At 43.0% G+C, this 24,804-nt stretch overlaps 1 protein-coding gene across 3 annotated transcripts in view; it reads left to right on the top strand.

The window, feature by feature from the left end:
• The window catches only part of VPS41 (VPS41 subunit of HOPS complex), a 189,487-nt gene that overhangs the window by 149,212 nt on the left and 15,471 nt on the right, over positions 1 to 24,804 (top strand). For all 3 annotated transcript variants that reach the window (XM_055131907.1, XM_055131894.1, XM_055131900.1), the window contains 10 exons: positions 1,501 to 1,582; positions 2,314 to 2,406; positions 4,729 to 4,856; positions 6,623 to 6,767; positions 8,675 to 8,716; positions 8,834 to 8,884; positions 10,694 to 10,831; positions 18,290 to 18,344; positions 20,283 to 20,423; positions 21,787 to 21,923. In XM_055131907.1, the coding sequence (XP_054987882.1) occupies positions 1,501 to 1,582; positions 2,314 to 2,406; positions 4,729 to 4,856; positions 6,623 to 6,767; positions 8,675 to 8,716; positions 8,834 to 8,884; positions 10,694 to 10,831; positions 18,290 to 18,344; positions 20,283 to 20,423; positions 21,787 to 21,923 (1,012 nt within the window). The remainder of the gene's footprint in view (positions 1 to 1,500; positions 1,583 to 2,313; positions 2,407 to 4,728; positions 4,857 to 6,622; positions 6,768 to 8,674; positions 8,717 to 8,833; positions 8,885 to 10,693; positions 10,832 to 18,289; positions 18,345 to 20,282; positions 20,424 to 21,786; positions 21,924 to 24,804) is intronic.

Genomic DNA, 24,804 nt, shown 5'->3' with positions numbered 1-24,804 from the left:
CCATTGAAGGAAAAGTGTTCTCCTCCTCATCTAATGTCCTATCCTGTCAGGGTTGGCCCCACTGCCAGAGCCCTTGAGAAGCTGCCTGTAGGGGGTCTAGAACAGAGGTCATCGGCGCCTCTGCTTACAGATCGCCAGAGTAGTCTTGAAAGTGAAGGGTGGCCAGTAGGTGGCCACTGATCAGATCCCAGACTTCCCACCCCAGGCTCCATTGGGACAGGAACTATGACAGAGTCATGGGGTCTGTGTGGATCCCTCCAGGCCTGCCTGCTCCCCGGGGTTCAAGGACATGGGTTTCTTTGCTATGTAAGTCATAATCATCTCACGGTTCCATCCTAACCATGCCCCCAGAATAGGCTTTGTGGGAGTCTCGGCTTTCTGAGGCCGAGTCTGGAGTCTATGATCCCTTAAGCAGAGCCCTGCGCACTTTGGGGTCTGATGACATTTCTTCAAGACAAGAAAGATGCCACTCATCCGTGACACATGGCCAAGAGATATGAATGTACTCAATAAAATAAAAGTAAAAATTTGGACTCCACAGCCAAATCAGTGTTTCCCAGAAGAAAGAGGGTGGGAGGTAAATTGAGTATAAGGGACAGATTTATGTAAGATGCAGCTAGCCCTATAGTGTGAACTTAATGTAGTATAGATATCATCATCATCATTATCATCCCATTGATCATTGATTTTCTCAAGCAGTCTCAGTAACGTCTCCATTCGTCCTAGCCCAAAGATTTTAGCAGCCTCTCTCTGCTCGTCCTTCCCAATGGTGTTGCATTGGAGGCTCCTTCAGGGTCGGGAATGAGACCGATCATTGTTACTGATTTTAGCATATGAATACGCCATGGGGAGTTTGCCAGGCTCTCCCATATAGTATAGATATGGGCTGGTTATAGTGGCACCTCAAACTCATTACTGTGACTTGAAAAGTTTTTTAAAATAGGTACTGGAGAGATAATACAGTAGGTGGGGCGCATGCCTTGCCCAGCGCCCCAGAGGGTCCCCCCCAGCCCAGCCAGCAGTGATCCCTGAGCTCAGAGCCAGTAGTAAGCCATGAACACGGCTGAGTGTGGCAAGAAAAAAGAAGAGGATGGGAGGGGAGAGGTGGGGAGGGCGAGGAGAGAGAGGAGAGACTTAATATGATCAAAATAAGAGGAAGAAAAAAGGTACCCAAACCAGCAGCACCCATGCTGATGAGTAGGAAACCAGGAACAGAAACCATTGGGGAAACGCTTCCTCCTGTTCTGAGAGGCTCATCCTTTTAAGCATGGATACCAGTTGGCAGGGCGGTCTGTGGCAGTCGCTAAGTAACAGTCATACCGTTACATTTGCTGGCACTTGGCTAAGATGTTTTTCACAACACTGGTATTGATTAGAGGTTAGTTAATCTAAATCACTTTAGATTAGAGGTTAATCTAAATCACTAAAAGGAAAATGTCCACTAATTTATCTGTTTGCATTTTTTCCTTTATACTTTCTCTGGAATGTTTTTATTTCCAGCAAGTGCCAGAAAATTCTTGGGAAAAATGCAGCACTGTGGGAGTATGAAGTTTACAAGTTTAAAGAAATTGGACAGCTTAAGGTAAACAAACTTAGTTTTTTTTAACTTGGTTTATATATGTGTTGTATATTGAGGTGGACATAAAATGAAGAAAATCTTTATGAAAAATAAATAGCTCAACTGCAAAGAAAATCAGGCTCAAGAAAAGTTTCAAAATATGAATGTGGTTTCTGTTTTAAATGGGATTTTTGTTTTCTAACCCAGCATTTTCTTTTTAAGAAATTAATCTTCTGGGGCCTGAGAGATAGTACTGCAGGCATCTGACTTGCCTTGCATGTGGCCGAACCAGCTTTACTCCCTGGCATCCCATATGTTCCCCCAGCACTGCCAGGAATGACCCCTGAGCATCACTTCTTTTGATTGTTTGGGGTATGACCCAAAAACAAAACAAGAAAAATAAATCTTTGCCTTCCCTTCCTGTGTCTATTGTTTTCCTCTAGCCCGCAGGTTAAACTCCTGCTGTAAAATTTTTTTATTATTTAAGTTTCAGTATATTCCGTTGCTCATCGATTTGTTCGAGCGGGCACCAGTAACGTCTCATTGAGAGACTTATTGTTACTGTTTTTGGCATATCCAATACGCACGGGTAGCTTGCCAGGCTCTGCCATGTGGGCTTCATGCTCTCGGTAGCAGTAAAATGTTTAAATAAAATTAACATTTTATTTACTTAAATTTGCTTTTATGTTTCCTGTGTGGGATACAGTTTTGTCTTGTCACTTTCTAAAGGAATTTTTCCTCTTTTTCTTCCCTAGGCTGTTAGTCCTTATTTACCGAGAGGGGATCCAGTTCTGAAACCACTCATCTACGAAATGATTCTTCATGAATTTTTGGAAAGTGATTATGAGGTACGGCATTCTGACATGATCTTGCTTTTTCTCTGTAAAACAGTATTAAGCTGGTTGGAAAGAAGCAGGCAACGGCTTGTATTGGATGGGAGCAGAGATGAAGCCCTGATGGCGTTTCTGTCATGCGCCAATCTCTGAACCTGATGCATGTTCCCTGATTCTGTTAGACACCTCCGCCGTGGAGCAGAGAGAGGAAGGGATAAGCACAGTTGATACTTGGGCTGCTCCAAATGAGTTCAGAACTTTCTAAAGTGGAGAAACAGGCAGAAGGAGCTGGCCATGGGGGAGCGGAATGAGATGTTTTCTCTAGGCCGGTGAAAGAGGCAGGACGGGAATTGCTGGTCTTTGCTTTTTCTTTTTTTTTTTTTTTTTTAATTTTATTTTATTAAATCACCATGTGGAAGAATACAATGCTTTCGGGCTTAGGTCTCAGTTATACAATACTGAAACAACCATCCCTTCACCAGTGCCCATATACCACCACCAAAAAAAAACAAAATAAAACCCACACAGTACACCTCCCATCCCGCCCCCCCACCCCCTACCTTGTAACTGATAAGTTTCATTTTACATTCTGTTTACTTTGGTTACATTCAATATTTCAACACAAACCTCACTATTGTTGTTAGGAGTACCCCACTAGATTCAGACCTACTGTGAAGACAAATAAGGTCGCGCGGTTTTGAATTTCTGTACTTTAACAAGAAGTCCAGGGAGATTTCTTCCAGATATTAGATAATTGCAGGCTTGAAAACCCAATCTGTGGTCGTCTTAATATGGCGGCCACCGCGCCCTTCCTCCCCGGAGAGAAAGAGGCGAGAGAGAGAAATACCTTTCCCCTCCTGGGCGGGCACGGGGCCGAGGCTTAGTTCTCAGGCTGGAGACATTCTGGGAGGAGTTGCCCACTTATTGAAGGGTGCATGAAGCCATTTAAACTGAGATAAGTCTAACATGAAATGTAGCATGTTTATTTCCATTTATGTGGAAGTCATCATGCTTTTATCATGCACAACAACCGGTTCATTTCATCTTACGTGGTATTAGAAGTTGGCAGTACTCCCGCTGTTGCAGGAATCTGAGAGAAAACAGCTGGCGCTCTCCTTCTCTCAGAGCTGCTGAGTTCCACTATTTGAGTGGAAATCTCTTCAGACTCTTATAAATTGGAGAATCTTGAGGTAGAAGCTTGATCCAAAGTATCCTTTTTTTAAGACAAAAACTTAAATGACTCAGTAATGTTACAAAATAGACGTCTACTTCATTTCCTCCCCGAATTTCTGAAGTCCCCTGCAGTCACTCTCTTTGAAAAAGGCTGCTATCTGCATGGGAAATACAACCTTTTGTGGCTCTTGCCATCTTTAACAGGCATGTCTTTAGTGGAAAGAAGACAGGACCTTCGTGGGGACTATATTCCTCATTCTTACAAGGTTTCTTACCAAGATCTGGTACTTTATGAAAGTTATCTCTCTACCTTACTGTGGAGATTTCTAGATATCCTTTAAGTAAATTCAAAGTAATTCACTAAAGCATTATTTGACAGCTCATTCCGTACCAGTAATGTGATCTTTCCCAGTAATCTGAAACTTATTATATCTATGTGCAATCTTTTGAATGCATCTTTTTCCCCTGAATTACACTGTCCTACTGTTCACTCAGTTACAAAAGTGAAGGGCTGACGTCAGGAAATAGGAGGACAAAGGCTGCCTCGGAAACTGGCCGAGCATCTGTGTAAGAGGGAAATGGGCTCCATCAGCAAAAGAGGGACCATGTGCCGGACCCGTCAGATCTGAGACTTAACCAGCTCACAGGTTAGAATTGAGCCAAAGTCCCAAATCACCAAGAAAATCAGGTTCGGCAGGAGTCAAAGACAAGCCCAGTGGCTTGTTGAGGTGGGGAGTGCTGTCTGTGCCTGCTCTGGGAGGAGGACGCCATCTGCATCGGTGCTGTCACCACCACACAAGTCCCCCAGGCCTAAAGTGCGTGCACATCATCAAATGTTAGTCCAGAGTGAGGAAAGAGCAAGCCGAGGCACTGGTGCCAGAGGAGCAGGTGTCCTGGTGGTCCTTTATGTATTTCATCCACAAAGAGCAGATGTGAACAGCCCCACCTGCTTCCAGAATGTTCACTGAGACCATCTTACATCTTACATGGAGGAAGATCCTGCCGTCCCCACACCCATAGTCTGACACCAGCCAAAGACGAAGGGATTGCTTTGGATTGTAAAATTACTTTCTTCACTGAGTACTTTAGGCATTGTTCAAAGTCTGGATTTTACTCTGTTTAAAGTTGCTTTTTTTTTTTTTTCTGCTTTCCCTCCTGGGTTAGGGCTTTGCCACTTTGATCAGGGAGTGGCCTGGAGATCTGTATAACAATTCCGTGATAGTGCAGGCAGTCCGGGATCACCTGAAGAAGGACAGTCAGAACAGGACCTTACTGAGGACCCTGGCAGAGTTGTGAGTATATTTGCATGCTGCTTTGTTTTCCAGATCACGTTAATGAAAAGTTGCTCACATTTGAGGTATGGCCAATTCTTAATGGAGAGGAGAGAGAGGGAGTTTTTTGTGCTCTTTTTCTATATTCCCTGGTAGGAAATCTTTCTGGAAGCCTCTCGTGAACAACAGGAGGCAAAGGAAGCCTAGTGAGCATACAGTCGTCCGCCGTCTCTTTGCAGAGACCGTGGCCACTGTCAGAGCGGGGAGGCTCTAGAACCTGCCAGTTGGTTTCGGGTGGCTGGGAGGGTTCTGTCAGTCTTGAACCATCTAGTCCCTAGATGCTTCTCACACTGAATTGTGACCCCAGGTGAGGTGTAAAGGAGAGCGTTCATGGAAATTTTATTTGGAAGTAAATTTCTGGTTGGGGCCAGAGAGATGCAGGAGCACAGCTTGTCCTGGCAGCGTCCCCCAGCTGCTGCTGACCGAAAGGAGCCCCGGGTGCTACAGGGATGGCCTCAAACAAGCACACATACAGTGAATTGATGACTCATCAGTAAGCAGTTGATTTCCTTTATCTATTTTTTATACCCTGGGTTGTGTACAAAGCAAACTGATGAGAAGTGGTCACAAGTGAGAGAAGTTCAAGAAGCCTGAGGGGTGGGAATGATAGCCCCCCAGGTAGTTTGCCATCTTGCACCAGGCTCCAGAGCTCAAATCCTGACCACTGCCAGGAGCAATCCCAGGTGCAGAGCCAGGAGTACTAAGCTCTGAGCACTGCCAGTGTAGCCCCCCCCTCCCTCCCCAGAGCAGAAGCCCTGGACTTGTCAGTTGTCTCAGGGACCCAGATTCCCGATATGTCAGATTGCGGTACAATTGCGTGTCCTGTAGGGAGCCTCTTCTTGCTCCCCCCCCCCAACCTTCCGGCACTCCCTCAGCTGCTCAGAGCTTCTGCCCCAGCCCCGAGCACTTGGGCCAGGCCTGCTTTGGATGCCCTTCCAGGAAGGAAAAGTAATACAAGGACAGTATTAAAATGGAAAAAGAAAAACATCTTTCCACCTATGGGGAGTGAGTTATATTTCTTAAAAAGACATATTTCTACAAAGGGAGCATTAAATAGTTTTTTCTTTTACTAGAAGAAGAATTCTCTTTATTTTGGGGATCATAGATTCTTTAACCTGGTGGGGATCATAGATTCTTTAATCTGGTATGTGGATTTTTTTAAAAAAAAATTTTGCTAGTTTTGTTTTGTTTCGTTTTGATTCTTGGCAGTGTTCAGGACTTTCTGGCTCTGTGCTCAGGGATCCCTTGTGGTGTGGCTCAGGGATCAGACCTGGGTTGGCCACGTGCAAGGCACCTTACTCGCTGTATAATCATCTGGACTGCAATTGTAACTTTTTTAAATTTTGATGAAATATGAAGCAAGATTCTCAGAAATACTTGTTAGTCACAATAGTTAAATCAGAAAGGATGTTTTTTGAGATACAACTTTTTCTTTAAGAAAATATTTGTTTTCAGTCATATAAGACATGAATTATATCTGTGTGTGTCTAATTATGAATGTTGATTCACGTTAATGGAAATTTTGTTGTTGTTGTTGTTGCTATCTGGATCACACCCGGCAATGCACAGGGCTTACTCCTGGCTCTGCACTCAGGAATTACTCCTGGCAGTGCTTGGGGGACCATATGGGACACTGGGAATCAAACTCGGGTCGGCCGTGTGCAAGGCAAACGCCCTACCCGCTGTACTATTGCTCCAGCCCTAATGTAAAATTTTTGTTTTACCAGGTACACCTACGACAAAAACTATGGCAATGCTCTGGAAATATACTTAACATTAAGACATAAGGATGTTTTCCAGTTGATCCATAAGCATAATCTTTTCAGTTCTATCAAGGATAAAATTGTTTTGTTAATGGATTTTGATTCAGAGGTACTGTGTTTCTTATTTTTAATATTGATAAATCAGTTTTACTCTTCTAAATCTATAAAAGCTGTCGGAATGCTCTATGTTAAGCCAGACATCTTGTTCTGTGCCATTTCACCCAGAACACTTTCACCCTCGTGATGTTATTTTAGAAGTTGGCATTCAAGAACCCTTTCCTTGATGTATTCTATAAAACATCACAATTTGATGTGGAACCTAGAATGTTTAGTACTCTATAAGTGTAAGTGATTGTTAGTAAAGCAGTTTGTAGAGACAAAGAGCCTAGCTCTGTGCTCTACTCATTTGACCCTTTTGTCTATCCCAGAATTTAAGTTTAAGTGGGCTGTATTTCACATCATCCACTATGATTTTCTTCCTTGGACTCACACTTAGCGCAGGGAGTCTTCATTATTCTTACAATGCACAGTGCCAGGACTTGCAGACAGCAGGGCAAGTGTGAATAGTGAATCTCTTGTCTGATGGAAGCTCCGAGAAATATAGCCTGTTAGTGGGGAATGACAGCGACTGGGGTGGGGTGGGGATGTTGAAAGAACACACAGCAAGTGCTGGTGATAGAACAAGGACGCTAAAGCACAGTAGCTCTTCCTCCACATAGAGGTTCTAGGTAAACGCAGAGAGCCCTCCGTGCCTGAGAAGGACCCCTCCATTCTGCATTCTGTTTAAGAACAACGGTTCCTCTGTCAGTCTCGACAGACTCCAATGAAACCGAAGCTCTCTGTTCCTGCCTCCGTTTTCACTCATTCTTCATCCTGAGTGAGTCGAGCCCTTCAGGAAGACACTGGGGCTAATGAGAGCCAGTGCAGCTCTGGGAAAGCTCAGGCCACGGCTTCTCTGGCGGAGAAGAATGAGAAGCTTCTGGCAAGCTAGTCACCTTTTCCTTTATCCAGTCTCGCCTCGTGCCTGTCTCCCACTCCGTTGGGTTGAGAGCCCTATAGTACAAATGTTGGTGCCACAAACAAGGCGGAGGAGTTCAGGCTAGGAAACGCTGGAACTTTCCTAGGAAGATCGTCCCTAGCAGCCTCCTGTCCTGGAAGGGAAGCGGGGTTTGAGGCTGATCAGAGCAAAGCCTGCTGTTCCCGGGAGGTTTCTGTGCTGAGCCCCTGTCCTCCTTGTCACCGACCCTGGGGCAGGTGTTGGCCTGAATGTGTGGAGTGAAGTCAGTGGTGCCTGGAGTCAGTTCCAGAACTCTGCAGTCTTCACACCGTTGAAGTTTCTCTTCTCTTCCTTCGGACTCTTCCCACAGAAGATGGGCTCTTTACGTTAGGGGCCCATAGAGGTCCTCAGTCAGGTGACCCAGGGAAAGTCTTGCTTTTGTGTTGCCAGGTGTAACATGTGTTCTCTATGTGGAGCTATATAAGAACTTTGGGCATGTTCAAGCCATCAGCAGGTGCCTATGTGCCCAGTCCGGGTGTGTGAGTTGTAGGTGAGGCGCCATCTTACCTGTATGCAAGTAGGCCTCAGGCTGAGGCTCTGTTAATATGTCGTTTTATTTTATTGAGGTAGCATTGCACAGTGACATTGCATAAGGGTCAGATGTGCATCAGTGAAAGTAAACACTTTTATACTATGTCTAGTTTGATCCTTTACCATACATTTGACCTTTTTGTCCCAAATGTACCTTCCCTCCTCTTTCCATCCCCTCAGAGTCACCAGTAATTGGTCTTGTCATATAAAAGTTTGTTTTGATTGTACATAGTTTATGTTTTTTATTTAATTTTACATCCGGAGACAAAATTTAAAACATAGATAACATTTACTCTCCACTGGAGAGCTGAGGAACTGAGTCTGGGGAGGGCGCTCTCTGCCTTTGACTGACTATTGTGTTCAATTTCTTTTTTCTGTGACAAATTTTAGTAATTGTGCCCTTTTTTTTGTATCTGTATATATTTTAGAAAGCTGTTGACATGCTTTTGGACAACGAAGATAAAATTTCAGTGAGTGTCTTTTATTTTTACACATTGCTGAAAAGAAAAGCGATGTTGATCAGAGAATTTTGTGGCTATATTTGTATCTTTTAAAGTCTATATTTAAAGTTTTGCTTTTCACTATAGATTAAAAAAGTCGTGGAAGAATTAGAAGACAGACCAGAATTGCAGCACGTGGTAAGTGTGGCAGTCCTTTGACCTTTTTAACTGAACAGCAAAGGAAATCATAGTGCAGTTTGGGCATGAAGTAGCACAGCCAACTCTTCAGGGAACATGCAACTTGGAGGTTTGACCACAGGCGATATTCTGGAATAACTAAATGCAGTGTTTGCTCAGAATCTGGAGTAAGGAGGAAGAGAGAGAAAAAGAAACAAATTCCTGTTTCTGTCCCTCAGCCTGATACTAGCTCCTAATATAATTTGTCTCATGCAATCTTGGAAGATTATGCTGTTATCCTGGATTTCCCTTGGGGCCTGCTTTCATTGTGGCAGTAAGTGCTTCCCGTGCCCTTAGGAAATGATGCACACAAAGGTGCCCATAAAAATTGGACTGTGGCTCGCTGGTGCCGGGAGGTACCCTTGTATCCTTACCCACTTCTCTGCACTGTGAAAATGGGAGTAGAGGAAAAGAGTAGCTTGCTTGGAAGTCAGTCTGACCATGGACGCCCTGGAAGGCTCTAGGATGGGAGTGTCATTGTCAGGGACTGCCCTGGGCCTTCCTTTCACTGTGTGGAGTCTCTCTGCTCTTACTCCCTTCCTTGCTTTAGAGGGGCCTGAGCAGGTAATCTTCAGGGGTCATAGTTCAGCTTAGAGGGCGCCCATCCACACTGGCAAATGTCAAACTTCAGGAGACTTGTTCATAAGCATGGCTTTGGGGGCAGATACACACTGGCCCTTCAGAGCACATCCACTCCACGTGCAAATGCCCTTCATGTGATCCCTATGAGCAAGTCATCCTGCCTCTGTAGTGTATGTGGGGTTTGTTTACACTGGACATTGAACATTGATCTCTAACTTTGTGTAACATATTGACTTCATCTTGCCTCTAAGTAGGAAGTGAATTATTCCCCTTGAGGTCCATTAACTTTTTTTTTTCCTTTTTGGGTCACACCCAGCGATGTTCAGGGGTCACTCCTGGCTCTGCACTCAGGAATTACCCCTGGCTGTACTCAGGCAACCATATGGGATGCTGGGAATCAAACCCGGGTCGGCCGAGTGCAAGACAAAACGCCCTACCCTCTGTGCTATCATTCCAGCCCCTGAGGTCCATTAACTTTTACAGACAACTAGAATAAAGAATCTGTTTTGAAAATTGGCTTGGAGTGTCTTTAATCTTCTTGGATTTACTTTTTTTTTCCCTACTTTGTCACAAATTCTGAGGCAGAGTTTTATTACAAACATGGATCTCCATTAGACCTAATAAAGAGGACACAGAGAATGTCTGTGTCTCTTAATGTGGCTCTTGCTGTGTGAGCTTTTAAGTACGGTTTTGTGTCCCATAAATCTGCCCACTTTTATGTACAAGATGAAACTTTGTGTGATGTACAGAGACCACCAATCAAGCACTTTACTTCTAGAGTGAAGTAGATGATAGTGACGAAGTTACTACCACTCACATTTCTTTACTGTGTAGTGTGGTTCAGGATGACTTACAAATGGTAAGTTATTCAGTCTCCAACCTAGTAGGAATCCCACAGATAAAGAACGCTCCCTTGTCCAGTGGCTAGTTACTCACCTTACTTGGAAATTGGTAAGTCCGGTCGTTGGGGGCTATTCTAGGGATAATACAGGAACCCTTCTTGCCATCCCCAGAGCACACTCACAACTCTCCTCATTATCTGGAGAGTTTCCCTGGAAACTACTGCTCCCATCCTCCCCCTTTGCATGGAAGCTTCAGTTCTGAAAACTGAAATCACCATCCCTTTTCAAATACGTCCATGCTGCTTTTCTCGTCTTAATATTCATGACATACTCTTGTCTCTTCTAGTATCTACATAAGCTTTTCAAGAGGGACCATCACAAAGGTCAACGCTACCATGAGAAACAGATCAGTCTCTATGCCGAGTACGATCGACCAAACCTGCTCCCGTTCCTCCGCGACAGCACCCACTGCCCGCTCGAGAAGGTAAGCTGCAGGTGCCCTCCTGACACTGTCACTGTGGGTAAGCCTTGCTGGGGTGTTGCTAGGTCATTGCTGGTCATTCTGCTCTTCCTTTCCCTGCTCATCCTTCATGTCTCACGAGGAGAGTTGCACTCAAAGCAGGAGGTTTGCCGGACCATTCTAATGAGAAGTAGAAGCCTATCCGGCTAGATCTTGATGAGCTGAATGTTCCTATGACATTTTAAACTGGAGTAAAGATTTAATCCGGAATCAAGGGCTCAGTTAACAGGTGAATTAACAAGTGAATCTGTTATTTGCTGAGTGAGAATGAGATTGGGGGCTAAGTGGGAGGGAGAGGAGGGCTGCAGCACACCAGCAGTCACCTTCATTAGACACCTCGTCAGTGTTTGTGAGTCAGTGAAGAAATGAATACACTTGAGGTTCTTGTCTCGTGAGCCTGTGGCTTCAGAGAGCACTTCTTTCTGTGTGTGCACAACCATGCGGTGGTTTAAGGCCCACAGTCTTGTTCCCTGTGGTTCTTGACACCATTAGAGTGTTGTCTGAGTTCTGTAAATGTCAGATGAAATTCAGATGGCCAGGTAGGTATTCCTGAGTCACCTGTGGGTGTGTCACTAAAACAGAAATCACGTTTGCCCCATAGAAGACAGCTGAAAGACAGCTGAATGCGGAGGTTGATTAACAATGTGCAATTTGTGTATACTCACAGCTTCTTTTTTTTTTTCACTTGCTTAATTTTATTTTTATAAGGTTGTTCACAATAATTTATTAATTCAATATTTAACAAAAATCTCACTATTACACCTTCCTGGCATCATTATTTCAGATTTTTCTGCCACCCAAACCTGCCTCAAAACCAGGTCCTAAATAATTTGTTTTGTATTGCTTGTTATGAATAATCCACTAAAAATGATCCCAAAAAGTACACTTAGAGGAAAGTTTGTGAAGATTGTTGTACTCAGCCTGGAGCCATTAAGCCCTGTATAAGAGATTACTAACATGTTGTTGCAGGTTAAGGCTTGTGTACTCTTTTTATTTTTGGGGGGTCGAGATCAATTGCCTTCTACTTTACACCCCTTAAATGTGGTATGCTACTCTTGGTACATCAATGATGTAGAGTATGAGATGTCGCTCCAGGAATTCTAAAATTTTAAATAGGATGACACAGCTGGAGTTAAATTTTTAACTGGATGGTGACTTTGAGGTCTGAAGGCATCTCTGCAGCTTGTTGGTCTCTTCTGATGTTTATTTGTGAGTCTCTGGATCATGGCCCTTCATGAGTTTATGTGGTGCCGAGGCAGTTTGTGGGCGTGACTGCCAGGCTCCTGCAAGAACAGGGCAAGAAGGGAGGTCACCCCATCCTGACTACACTCAAAAAACTCACCACTTCTTGACTTGTCCCTTTTTACTTTTCTTTTTTTCTTTTTTCATTTTTGGGCCAGACCCAGTGGTGCTCAGGGTTCATTCCTGGTGGGTCTCAGAGCACAAGACAAGGCAGGTGCCCTACCTGCCGTGCTGTCTCTCCAGACCAGGATAGCTGCCATTTTAGCCTGGGGTGATGAACTCTAATTATATTACTTTTACTGTGAATCAGTTTTAGCTCAGTGGAATTTCAAATGGAAAAAAAAAAAAAAACAGCTTTCCTGGATATTAACTGTTCTTTTAAAGGGGAGGGAGGGAGGGCAGGAGGGAGAGAGAAAAAAGAAACTTTTAGCATTTTTTTATTGAACCCTAAGACATTTTCTCAAGAATAGCATTGGAAATACTCACCTTGCTCTTAAAAGTAAAAGCAGATGCTCCCCTCACTACAGAATATATTACCTGGAAAAACAGTGAAACCCTTACTTACACTTTGCACGTGCGCTTTGCTGGATTCTTTTGTTTTCTGGGTTGGCTGCCAATGGTACTCAGGGTCTACTCCTGGCTCTGTGCCAGGGCCATTCCCGACAGGGCTCAGGGGATTGTGTGATGCTGCTGGGGTTGAAGCCGAGCCTCCGTTTAGCCTTTTGAGCCATCTCTGCAGCCGTCACCAAATCCATCCTAAAGGAAACAATCATGAATATATTGACACATCAGGTTTTCATTTCCTTTCCTTAGAAATGAGAACTCTATTATCCTTAATTACTTTAGTCAATAATTACTTTCATATTAATAACTTGAAAAAACTTCTATACCAGTTTATGAAAAACAAAGTAGATTTTTCTCGCATTAAATGCATTCCAAATGAAGTGAAAGCAAATTCATTTTGCCAGTTTTCGTCTAAAGAGGTTCAGAGAAACTTTGATCTCCTTTACCTCAAAATAAAGTTAATAGCTTTGGCATTTTAATCCTTTCCCAACCCCAGCAAGGCACTGTCTACTTCAGAAAGGACATTTTCTGACTCACTCAGAACATACTTATCCAACAATGTTAGTAATCACTTTTTGTAGCATAGAAACTCATTTCTGATTGTATGCTTTGCTGGAATGAGATCTTTGTTGAGTGAATGTCAGATTACAGTCTTAAAATCTTTTCAGAAATTCAACCAGCCTTATTTCTCTTGAACTTCCACAATCAGTTGTATCTGGCCTAAACCTAAATTTAATGCAGACCCTTATGTCACATCAAAGGCCCTTTAGAGACTCCGGCGTTTAGAATTTAAAATCATCACAACTCTTAAGCTAATTATCACAACTCGAAACTAATCAAGCTTTTATGAATCTTTCATTCATGGGCAGTTACAGGGTGCGGAGGAATGTATGACACCAACAGTGATTGTGGCAGTGCTCCGACCCCAACACTCCCACTGTTTCTCAGCTAACTGATGGTCCATGGCTCAGTCCCTGCTGACCGCCGACACTGCTGGCTGCCACCAGCACCCTCTCCTCTCCATCCCCAGAGGGCCGCACCCAGCATGGGCTTCCAGTGTTACAGTGCTCAGGGAGCCCGCAAAACCCATGTCAGAGTCTGGGCCTTGTCCATGACGGCACATGCTCTGACAGTCTGGTCTCTTCCATGAGGGCACGTGCTCTGATGGGGTCTCATCTGGGCACGTGCTCTGATGGGGTCTCATCTGGGCATGTGCTCTGACACTGGGCACTCTCCCCAGTCCACAGCTTCAGCAACTTTAGAGTACAATGAAAATTGTTTATTTCTGTCTGCTGGATAATGTTTCGTGCTTTTAATTGCACTGTGTTTTACTTCGACACTGCAGAAGTATACAAGTAGGTAGGTATTCATTTTCCACTTAACAAGATGAGTCTTCTGGGGTTTAAAGAAACAGCCAAGAGTCTGCTACTAAGATGTCAGGGGCCAAGAGTTAGACCCTGAACTTCTTAACTTTAGATCCCGTATTCTTTCCATGGTGAGGCGTCTTCTTTCAGGTCCAAAAATTAATCATAATAATCATGCAGCACATTTTCTTTTGTTCTGTTGTTTCCTTATAAATACATACCTACCCATAAAGTTTAATAAATTAGGCATGAGACATTAGAAAAAAAGAATAACTATAATGGTAAATGATAATAAACATTGAGCTTGGCTGGAGATGTCTTACTGTCTGTCATGTATTTCAGACTATGATTGTGTGTAAGTAACCCCCCGGAAGCAGCGTTGTAGGTTAGTGGGGACCACCATAAGAATATTACACGGGCTTGTAGTGATCATGAAGGACATTCATATTAACACTATTATTCCATTATTCTCTCCTTTGTTCTGTTGTTTCCACAGATAGCTTTCTTTTGCAGATCTTATCTGCTTGCACTGGGAGGTGTTAAAAGCAGGGCTTTCGCTTTCTAGCTTGGCAGATTTTACCTGGATTTATGGTTTTTCTGATATCTAATGGCATTCACAAGGTGGCAGTATTTGTGAAGTTGGATCCGTAAGTTGGCAGATCCAGGTTTATAGATCTTCATTATAAACATTTAAAGAGGAAATAGCTAACAGGGCCTGGTCATGTCTGTACTTGATAGATTCTTGGGAGTTGCCTTCACTTTGATGTAAAATTAAGAAAAGGGAAGCAAATTACCATTTCTGTGTCATTGACTCAGTTTATTTTCATGGCTATTTTCACGGTTGGTGGGCTGGGCCTCGCCTGCTGGCTCTGCAGGACTGTTCGCCCGCTGTCCTCCAGGGGGAGCACTGTCTCGGGAACACAAAGCACTTCACTGGTCAGGAACAGGAAATTCTATGTGCCAAAAGCACTTTCTTTTCACACTTAAAACTTTGGATTTCTAGAGTCACTCTGTTTTTGAGAAAAAGGATATGCTTTTGAGAAAGGGTCATTTCAGATACTTGGAGGAGCCGGTCAAAAATGATTGAAGACCCTGTGGGGTTCCCACATGAGAGGCCCAGTACCTCAGCCCTTGCTGTACACGCCTGTCTGCATTCCGCACCACCTGGCCTCGCCGGGGCCCCTGACGTCTCTCCCACAGTGGCCAGGGCTGTCCACCTCCCGAACTCACTGTGGCCGCACCACCCTGTGGGCTGAGGGGCACGTGAGGGCAACCTCCGGGCGGGCATGCGAGAGCCGTGGAGCGGCGGGCCGGGCTCTGGTGGCGCCCCAAGCCTGTTTCAGCAGGCAGGAAGAGCTCAGGTTCCCGCTGAGCTCCCCTCTGTCAGCGTATCACACCTAGCCCAGACGCCACCCCTTGGGGAACACTGAACACAGCATTCACCCTGCACTCAGGCCCTCGTCCGTGCGCCTGACCCAGGGATTCAGTGCTGCCACCACCTTCACCCTCCCCAGACCCCGGGCCCCTTGGCCCCCTTGCCCTGCTTCTGCTTCACCTGAGCCACCGCAGGCGCCTCGTGTGCCCTCTGGTGTGTCCGTAGCATCAGCATCCCGAGGACTTGGCACTGGCTGCTCTGCCTCGCCTGGCTTCCCAGCCTGGCCCAGAGGGAAAGTGAGTCATGTGTGGAGGTTGTTGGCAGTGTTGCTGCATTCGTGCTCACCTGCTCCAAGAAATGCTGCCTCTCTGCAGTCCCTCGGTCGGCTGTTTGATGTCCCTGACTGTCAGATATGGTCTGTCCTCTCCCTCTTGACAGAGCCTGGAGCAGAGTTCTGTTCTAAACCTGCAAGTCGGTGATAGAAATATTCCCAGCATCTGTATCTGTGCAGTAGATGGTGAGCTCTGGTGTGTGCCTCTGGATGCCTGCAGCCTCGGCTGGCAGTTCTTTCATGGTGTTTATGTCCCAGTTAAGAAAAACTGGCCTGGGACCCTCTGCGCCTAAAGACTTTGATTCCAGAGACCTAACACATTCAGGCATCCAGCGCAGCTTCTTATAGCAATGCACTGGGACTGTGAGCTGGGCTACAACTCCGTACTGCCCGAGGGTGGATCTTTCCTCCCCACCCTTCTTCCTGCACGGAAAATGGTGGCGGCAGCAACATCCACATGGCAGGATCCATCTTCTAAGACTCCTAACCCAGAGGTATACGATTTTCACACTTGGGGCTCCTAGGGAATCATGGGAAGTGGGTGTAACCAGCACGCCCTCGGCCCAGATAAATTCGGAGCTGCTGAGAGTGAAACGGACTATCTGCGCCTAAAGACTTTGATTCCAGAGACTTCTTACAGCAATGCACTGGGACTAAGAGCTGGGCTATGCAGTTTCTGGCAGAATTTTCCCTGGATTTTATACAGAAATACAAAACCGCGAGGACACAGCAGCATCCGCGCGACTTAACATCTATAATTGTCAGCAATGTGAAACGGTTCCTTTTGAACAGGTCTGACTTGGGGGGAAACTCCAAATAATAACAGTGAGTTTTTTTTTTAAATATTGAAGGTTATTAATGTAGCAGCCACTTCTCTGGACTGTGAACTAAGCAACAGCCCCACGCCGGCCGAGAAGAGGAAATATCCCTCTTTCCCGGTTGTTTCCCATTTTCAGGGAGAAATGTGGCATGGCGTCTACCATACTATGAGGCACGGGAAGGGAGATGAGGGGAAAAAAAAAAGGAAAAGAAAAAAAAAACAGTTATGTACTTGGAGCAGTGGGGCTACATATCTCTTCATTCTCAGCAATGGAAAACTAATTTTCAAATGCTTCCTTGGTAGTAGGGCTGTCTTTCTTGGGGGGAAACTCCAACAACAATAGTGAGTTTTGTGTTGAAATATGGAACGTAATCAAGGTAAAGAGAAAATGAAGTGAAATTCATCAGTTATACAGGTGGGGGGGCGGGGCAGAGGGGTATACTGGCGTTTTTGGTGTTGGAATATGGGCACTGGTGAAGGGATGGGTGTTTGAATATTGTATAACTGAGACATAAACCTGAGAACTTTGTAACTTTCCACATGGTGATTCAATAAAAATTAAAAAAAAAAAAAAGCTGGCCTGGAAACAGTGACTCGGGGTAGGTGGGCATGTGCTGGGAAAGGGCCATTTCTTACCACATCTTTTGCCTTTGCTCAGAGAATGTTCTGCGTTGCCCCTGACATGTCATCAGTTTAAGTATGTAGCGTTCGGCACTAAAAAGAGGCTAAGAGCTACAGAACCTAAGGAGATTTTGGTTTTGGGTTTTGCTTTCTTTTGGTTTTTTGACTGTTGTATTGTTTTGGGGTTGGTTTTGTTGTTGTTGTTTTTCATTTGATTTGATTTGGGCTACACTCAGCAGTGCTCAGAGCTTACTCTTGGGTCTATACTCAGGGGTCACTCCTGGCGGACTCAGAGGACCGTAATGTCAAGGACCAAATCCTGGTCATTTGCTTACAAGACCAATGCCCTACCATATATACTGTATCTCTGGTCCCTCTTTTCTTTTATTTTTAAAGAGAAGACTTAAAACATTTCTTGAATTCCTATAATAAATGTATCATGAACATCATCGTCATCATCATCATCTTGTTGATCGTTGATTTTCTCGTGCAGTCTCAGTGACGTCTCCATTTGTCCTAGCCCTGAGATTTTAGAAGCCTCTCTTTGCTCGTCCTTCCCAATGGTGCCTCATTGGAACCTCTTTCAGGGTCAAGGGAATAAGACCCATCATTGTTACTGGCTTTGGCATATGAATATGCCATGGAGAGCTTGCCAGGCTCTCCCATGTGGGCAGGAAACTCTCAGTAGCTTTCCAGGTTCTCCAAGAGGGAGAACAAGGCTTTAAGATGTCACTTCTGGGAGCTTTGTTTTATAGTCTTTGGATGTTGGCTGTTGATGAGATTACACAGCAGCCGGGGGCAGTCCCTGGGTGTGACCGCCTAGCTACTGGAAAATGGGGGATCTGGGCAAAAGAGGCCCAGTCCCAATCCAAGCAGGCTTGGAGATCTCAGTCCCGGGTCCCACACACCTGGGTTTCTCTGCCGGTTCCTTCATGCATAAGGCTCGTCCAAACCTGTGGAGAGGGGCCATCATGAACAATTCTTATAAATTGTTTAAAAAAAGGAAAAGAAATTCTTTCACACTTGTATAGTTATTGTGAGTCTGTTAACATTTCTTCTAGTTTGTCTGTGCATGCTGATATTTTTACTCTTCTTTTATTTGAAGGCTCTTGAGATCTGCCAACAGAGAAACTTTGTAGAAGAGACCGTATATCTTCTGAGTAAGTAACTTTTATTCATTCTGGTTCCCTAAAGTAAGAAATGGGATGACAGAGAAAAAGAAATTGAAAATGAAAATAGTATTTTCAACTACCACAGAGTTGAGAGCTTGTCTTATACAAAAAGTTAGTGCACAAAAAACTTTATAACTCAAAATAGAAAAAAAGTTTTTCAATAAAAACTGATGACATGGGGCTGGAGCATAATATGTTAGTATTGAATAATAAGCAAAACTTTTCACAATGCAGCATAATTAAAATAAATTTAGATGGGTCATGTGTTTATAATTTAAATTTTTTTTTCTTTTTGGGTCATATCTGGCAATGCACAGGGATCACTTCTGGCTCTGCACTCAGGAGTTACCCCTGGCGGTGCTCAGGGGACCATATGGGATGCTGGGAATTGAACCCGGGTTGGCTGCATGCAAGGCAAACACCCTATCCACTGTGCTATCGCTCCAGCCTCTATGATTCAATTTTTTAAAATACTGTCAGTTTGCATTGCCCTCATTGTAGAAAGTAATACTCATTTTCAAAAAGAAATACCTTAAATATCTGAAAGAATTGCAAAAGGATGTTGATGTTTTGGACAAAGATGGCCTCTTATTATCTTCTCAGTTTTCCCTGGACCTCTGGATCCTGCCAACGTTTGCATCATAATTTTTATACTAAGCACACCACAAGGAAGAATTTAACATCTTATTCCTCCTAAATAAAGGACTTGTGTTAGGGTTGGTTGGTTCCTAGAGGTCTCCTAAAGATGCTCTCTGCAGATATTCTTGGCCCAGAGATAAAGATTCTATTAGCTGTTTCTCCAGTGCCAGTTCTGTCTGTCCAGGGAGGGTGTCTGTCCACTTTACATCTTTTCCTCACACAACACTCAGCCTTACGGGCCACTGTTGCCTCTGTCATGAAGAGTCCAGATCTTCTATATCCATAGATATCTGTGCAGGTTTTGGGTCTCCAGCACAAACCTGGAGCCGCCTGCAATTTAGGGCCTCTCTTCCTTAGGAAGAAGTGTTTGGGGACTTTGTGTTATTACCTGACCGTGTTCCTGGGGCTGTAATCACAGCCGCAAGTAGGTCATCAGTTATCTCTTACAAACAGAATTTCTTCCATCTCTGCTTGGCTAGATTTTGTCCTGATGTCATTTGGCCTTAGAAGCAATAGACAACTCACAAGGGGACACAGAGTCACTCCTCACAGTGCTCAGGGACCATGTGCGGTGCAGGAGTCACACCAGAATGTGCCTCTCTGTGCTCTGTTGAAAATGCATTGACCATTGTGTGCTTGTAACTCAAAGATGAAAGCTTGTAACTATATCTAATGGCGAATCAATAAAATAAAATAAAACATCATAAAAAAAGAAAATGCATTGACGTCATTATCCATTATTGATATTTAATTGGTATTAAAATACCAGTAGGTCAGTGAACATAGTGAACTGAAGAGTAAACATTAAAGTACTTTCCCTTGAACTTGGGAGAGAAGGAAAAGAGGTAACTCTTAATTATGCTTTCACAGCCTAATTAAGCAGCCCACAAACCAGTGCAACAGTGATAGAACTGTGTCTGAGGAAGAAACGCAGGAGCCTCACAGGAACTCGGGAAGGTACAAACCCAGATTCACACTCCAGACAGCCTTTTAGTCACCCTTCTATCCAACAAGTTACTGCCATGTCTCTTTCCACTTCTGTAAAATAGAAATATCCAGGGAACATACCTCAGAGGATTCTAGATGAGTCCTTAGCACGGTATTTACAGAGTTCCCAGCAAACAGATTTCTGTTTTATTGTTAGTGAAATAAAGGCTAATGTCACATAAGATGATAAGCTTTTATTTAGCTGTAGAACCACAAATGAATTTGGAGATAGCCATTCCTTTCAGGTGGTTCATTCAATTTGTCAAGTGTTTCACATCTTTGCTTTCACATCTTTGCTAGGCCGCATGGGTAATAGCCGAAGTGCCCTGAAGATGATCATGGAGGAATTACATGATGTTGATAAAGCAATTGAATTTGCCAAGGAGCAAGACGATGCAGAACTCTGGGAAGATTTGATTTTATATTCCATCGACAAACCACGTAAGTAGAGAACTCCTCTATGATCATTTTCTTCTCATATAGCCTGTCACATCTTGAGTAGGAATCATCTTAAGATACAGTGAGTTGAAAATATAATTAAGTATCTATAAGAAAAAATAGGTCCATTGCATGGGAACGATTTTCAATATTATTCCAGTACAGAGAAGCCTGGCGCCTTGCTTTCCATGGCTCTGATGAACAAATGTCTAACCAGATAATACTGTGTCGCCTTAAGGCATGTTTGCCTATGCCATCCAAATCAAGTAAATGTGATTTGCCTTAGTTTTGTGTTTGCTTTGTAGTTTGTATACAGGGGGACATTTAATGGGAAGGTACGTGGTTGTTACCAGTCTCTTTGTGGAAACATAGCTGTTGTCCATATAGGAGATCTGCTGTTGTGGTTTTTAGGGGTATTTAATCCTGTTTGCTGCTCCACTTCATCAGTGCAGACCAGCAGTGAAAGTTTGCTGGCCTGGCACTTGACTATTTACATTTGATCTCCCGTTTTGGAGAGAAGCAAAGATATTAGTTTGATCAGAACCCTAGTCTGGGAGCTGGAGCAATAGCACAGCGGGTAGGGCGTTTGCCGTTTGCCTTGCACACAGCCAAGCGGGTTCGATTCTCAGCATCCCATATGGTCCCCCGAGTACCGCTAGGAGTGATTCCTGAATGCAGAGCCAGGAGTAACCCCTGTGCATCACCGGATGTGACCCAAAAAGAAAAAGGAAAAAAAAAAACTCTAGTCCTCATTTGAAGATAGAAAATGAATAATGACAGTAGTCAGCTTTTCAAATTCTCTTCAAATGAGAACACAGAATAATATTATCAGAGTTGATTTCTATATTACGATAAGTACATTCCAATGTGTCTTTATCTAAAAATTAATTTTCCAGATAAAGTTTAAAAATCTTAAAGGAAGTGAAGTGAGTGTAATTAAAGAAATCATGGGTTTGCAGCTGGCCTATATTTGCATCCGGGCTTATTACTTGCCTGCTGTGTGATTCTAGATGAATTCATTGGCCGCCCCATTCTTTTTCCTCTACAGTGGAGATAAAATACCATCCTTACCTTGCAAAACAGTGGAAAAGTGTATGATAGCTGAGCTCTTGTGTATTCCCAGTACATAGTAGTTATGCCCCTTTGACAACACAAACTGTATTCTAAAACAATAAATTATTCTCCAGTGATTTTAAATTCTTCTCATTTAGCTTCTTCTTTATATCTGAGGAGAGTAAAGGAAGATTATTTCTTGAGAGTTTAAAAATTCAAGTGTTTTTTTTTTTTTTTTCATTGAATTACCTTCAGCCTAAAGCTGTATTACATACACTGCTTATATATTGGGTTTTTGGGTTGTATTTTGTAGCATTTATTACTGGCTTGTTAAACAACATTGGCACACATGTTGATCCAATTCTGTTGATTCACCGTATCAAGGAAGGGATGGAGATTCCCAATTTGAGAGATTCCTTGGTCAAAATTCTACAAGACTACAATCTGCAGGTGAGTAGCCTATGTAGGACAAATGAGCATGCTCGGTAAATTGACTGGCTGTTGGATAGAAATTACTAGGGTTTATTTCACATAGCAGTCTCAGAATTCAATGATTGTTAACAGTTTATATAAATCCAGATATTTGGGGAAATTATCAATAGAGAAACTAGAAATAACACTCTAAGGAAACTACTTCATATTTTTTCTCATCCCCAGTTTTTGTCCTCTTGATGAGCAGTCTTCTCAGGCTAATTACTGTGATTGGGTAAATACAATATGGCATTGTGTGAGTGGTCACAGTGGCTCTTATATCAACCCACCCAAAACATCTTAAGTAGAATGAGTGGTGTGTTCATTTGGGAGAAGATATCGTACAACAGGGAAGACACTTGCCTTGCATGCAGCCAAGCTGGGTCAGCACCAGGTGTCACATATGATCCTGTGAGCACAGAGCCAGGAGTAAGCCCCAACCTTTCATTTTCAGTACACAGTCAACTAAAATATATATATATATGTATATATATATATACACATATATATATACACACATATACATATCTATATATAAAAGAAAAGCTCAGTGTGTTTTCAAATAAATCGAAAGGATAAAATTTCAATATTGTATGGTATTTATTTGCAATCTGCTAATAATTACATTTCTAGGTAACTGAGAACTATGTAAATTTGTCAGAAGTGAGTGGGCAGTGAGCCACAGGTATGTCCGTGCCCATGGTTCTCAGGACTGATTGCCTAGGAAGAGGGATTGAGCCTGACTTTGTAAACAGTACAGAAACAGCGGGAACAGTGCGTTTCTCAAACTAGAGATGCAGGTATAAAGAAGGAATAATTCGTTCAATTCCTTCCTTGGGATAGATACCTTACGAGATAGCTAAATGGTTTCTCAGCACATCTGGATTTGACTGTCCTTGCTTGGAATGCCCTTGCACATCAGGAGTAGGAAGAGCCAATGGAATGTAGCTTGCCATAAAGTTCACTCATATCCAGAGCTTTGTAAGGAGTGATGCTGAAAATCACTTTCACCAAGGCCAATTCAAAGCCTCAGAATGAATGAATATTCCCTGCCTGTACCACTTTTCTTACATCCTTTTGTTTTAGCAGTCTTATTTGACAATCATTTCATCTTCACAATGATCCTGTAGGAACTATAATCCTTATTTTAGAGATGAGAAGACAGTTTTAAAAGCTTCCAGTTTGGGAAGGTGATGAACTAAAATTGAACCCAGACTCTCTGACTAGAACTCATGTATTTCTCACTGATTGTTCCGTTGATCTCTTTCTTGTGCTTGCATTACACTGAAACAATATAAAAGATTGTCATGGATAGTGAAAAAGCAGCCCCTTGCCTTTAAAGCCTGTTGCCTTTAAAAAATACATGATCTTTTTACATCAGGCACTAGTTCAGACATTGTAGCTAACAAAGCACCTGAGTTTTCTTGATCAATTTTCCCTTTAAATTGATTCGATTGAATACAGCAATATGTTGAATGCTTCATACATCATAATGAGATTTATTCCAGACATGCAAGGATGGTTCAGTGTTTGCAAATCAGTTAATATGGTAATAAAGTAAAGGTAAAACCATATGGTCATCTCTATAGAATGGAATGAAAGTGTTGAACAAATTCAATGCCTATTCTTGATGAAAACTCTCAATAGAATAGAAATGAGGAACTTGTCTCAATATTTCACTTGCTATGTACATCAGACTCATAGCAGACATCATCTTAATGAAGCAAAACAGGAGCAGGACAAAGTTGTCCATTCCCAGCACTTTCAGCATAGCCTCACCATAGCAGTCGGACAAGGAAGAAATATGAAAGGGATTCAGATTGATAAAGAAGTCACACTGTCACTATTCGCAGACAGCATGATATTTTAGACACAAGAAATCCTAAAGACTCCAATCAGAAAACTCTTAAGAAAGAGTAGATCTAAAGTAGCGGGCTGCAAAATTAATACACAGAAATCTGTTGCATACTTATATGTAAACAGCGATGTAGAAAAAAAAACTAACTCTCATTATGATCATGTTGAAAACACTCAAGAATTCAGGTTACCTCTAATAAAGAAGGTGAAAGACCTACTTAGTAAAAATTATAAATTACTTCTAAAAAGAAAAGACACAGGAAATGGAAACATATTCCTTGTTTGTCAAATTAGAAGAATAACCATCATTAAAATGACCCTCTTTCTGACACTGTGGCAAAGACAACAAAAACAAACATAAACAAATAAAATTACATCAAGTAAAAACTTTTTGCACATCGAAAGAAACTAAAGATATGATAAAAAAAAAAGAGAGAGAAGAAAAAAGACATGCTACTTAAATGGGAGAAAATATTTATACTCAATCCATCAGATAAAGGGCCGATATCTCCGATCCCTAAAGCTAAGGGCTCCACCACTGAGCTACGTCCCTGGCCCTAAATTTTAAGAGTATATCAGTCTTCTTTCCTTTTTTCCTTTCTCTTCTTTTCTTTTTACCTCTTGTTTGTTATGGGGCTGTCACTCCTGGTAAGCTCAGGGGACCATCTGGGGTGCCCAGCTATTGAGCCCTGGTCGGCCACAGGAGAGGTGGCAGCACGCACCTGCATATTGTCTGCCCATCTCCCCTTTCTCTTTCCTTGGTGCCAGATAATACTGTTTTTTAAATTTCAGAACCTTAGAGTCTTTGTCTTTTCCTTCTTATTTCTCTGAAGTTCGTCATCTTGATAATGAGCACAACAAACACCCATATTGCTGTGGCCTGAAGGAGAATCAGAGAGTAGGCAAAATGATTTCTCATTCTAGCTTCGGTACCATGCTGGGGCTGTGAAACCAGGCGACTATCCGTCATTTGTGATTTGAGTGACAGGCACTGTGGTATGCT

This window comes from Sorex araneus, chromosome 1 (assembly GCF_027595985.1).
Source record: "Sorex araneus isolate mSorAra2 chromosome 1, mSorAra2.pri, whole genome shotgun sequence".
Classification (NCBI taxonomy): Eukaryota; Metazoa; Chordata; class Mammalia; order Eulipotyphla; family Soricidae; genus Sorex; species Sorex araneus.
Note: the sequence above shows the minus strand (reverse complement) of the source record. Positions and strands in the feature narration are given on the sequence as shown.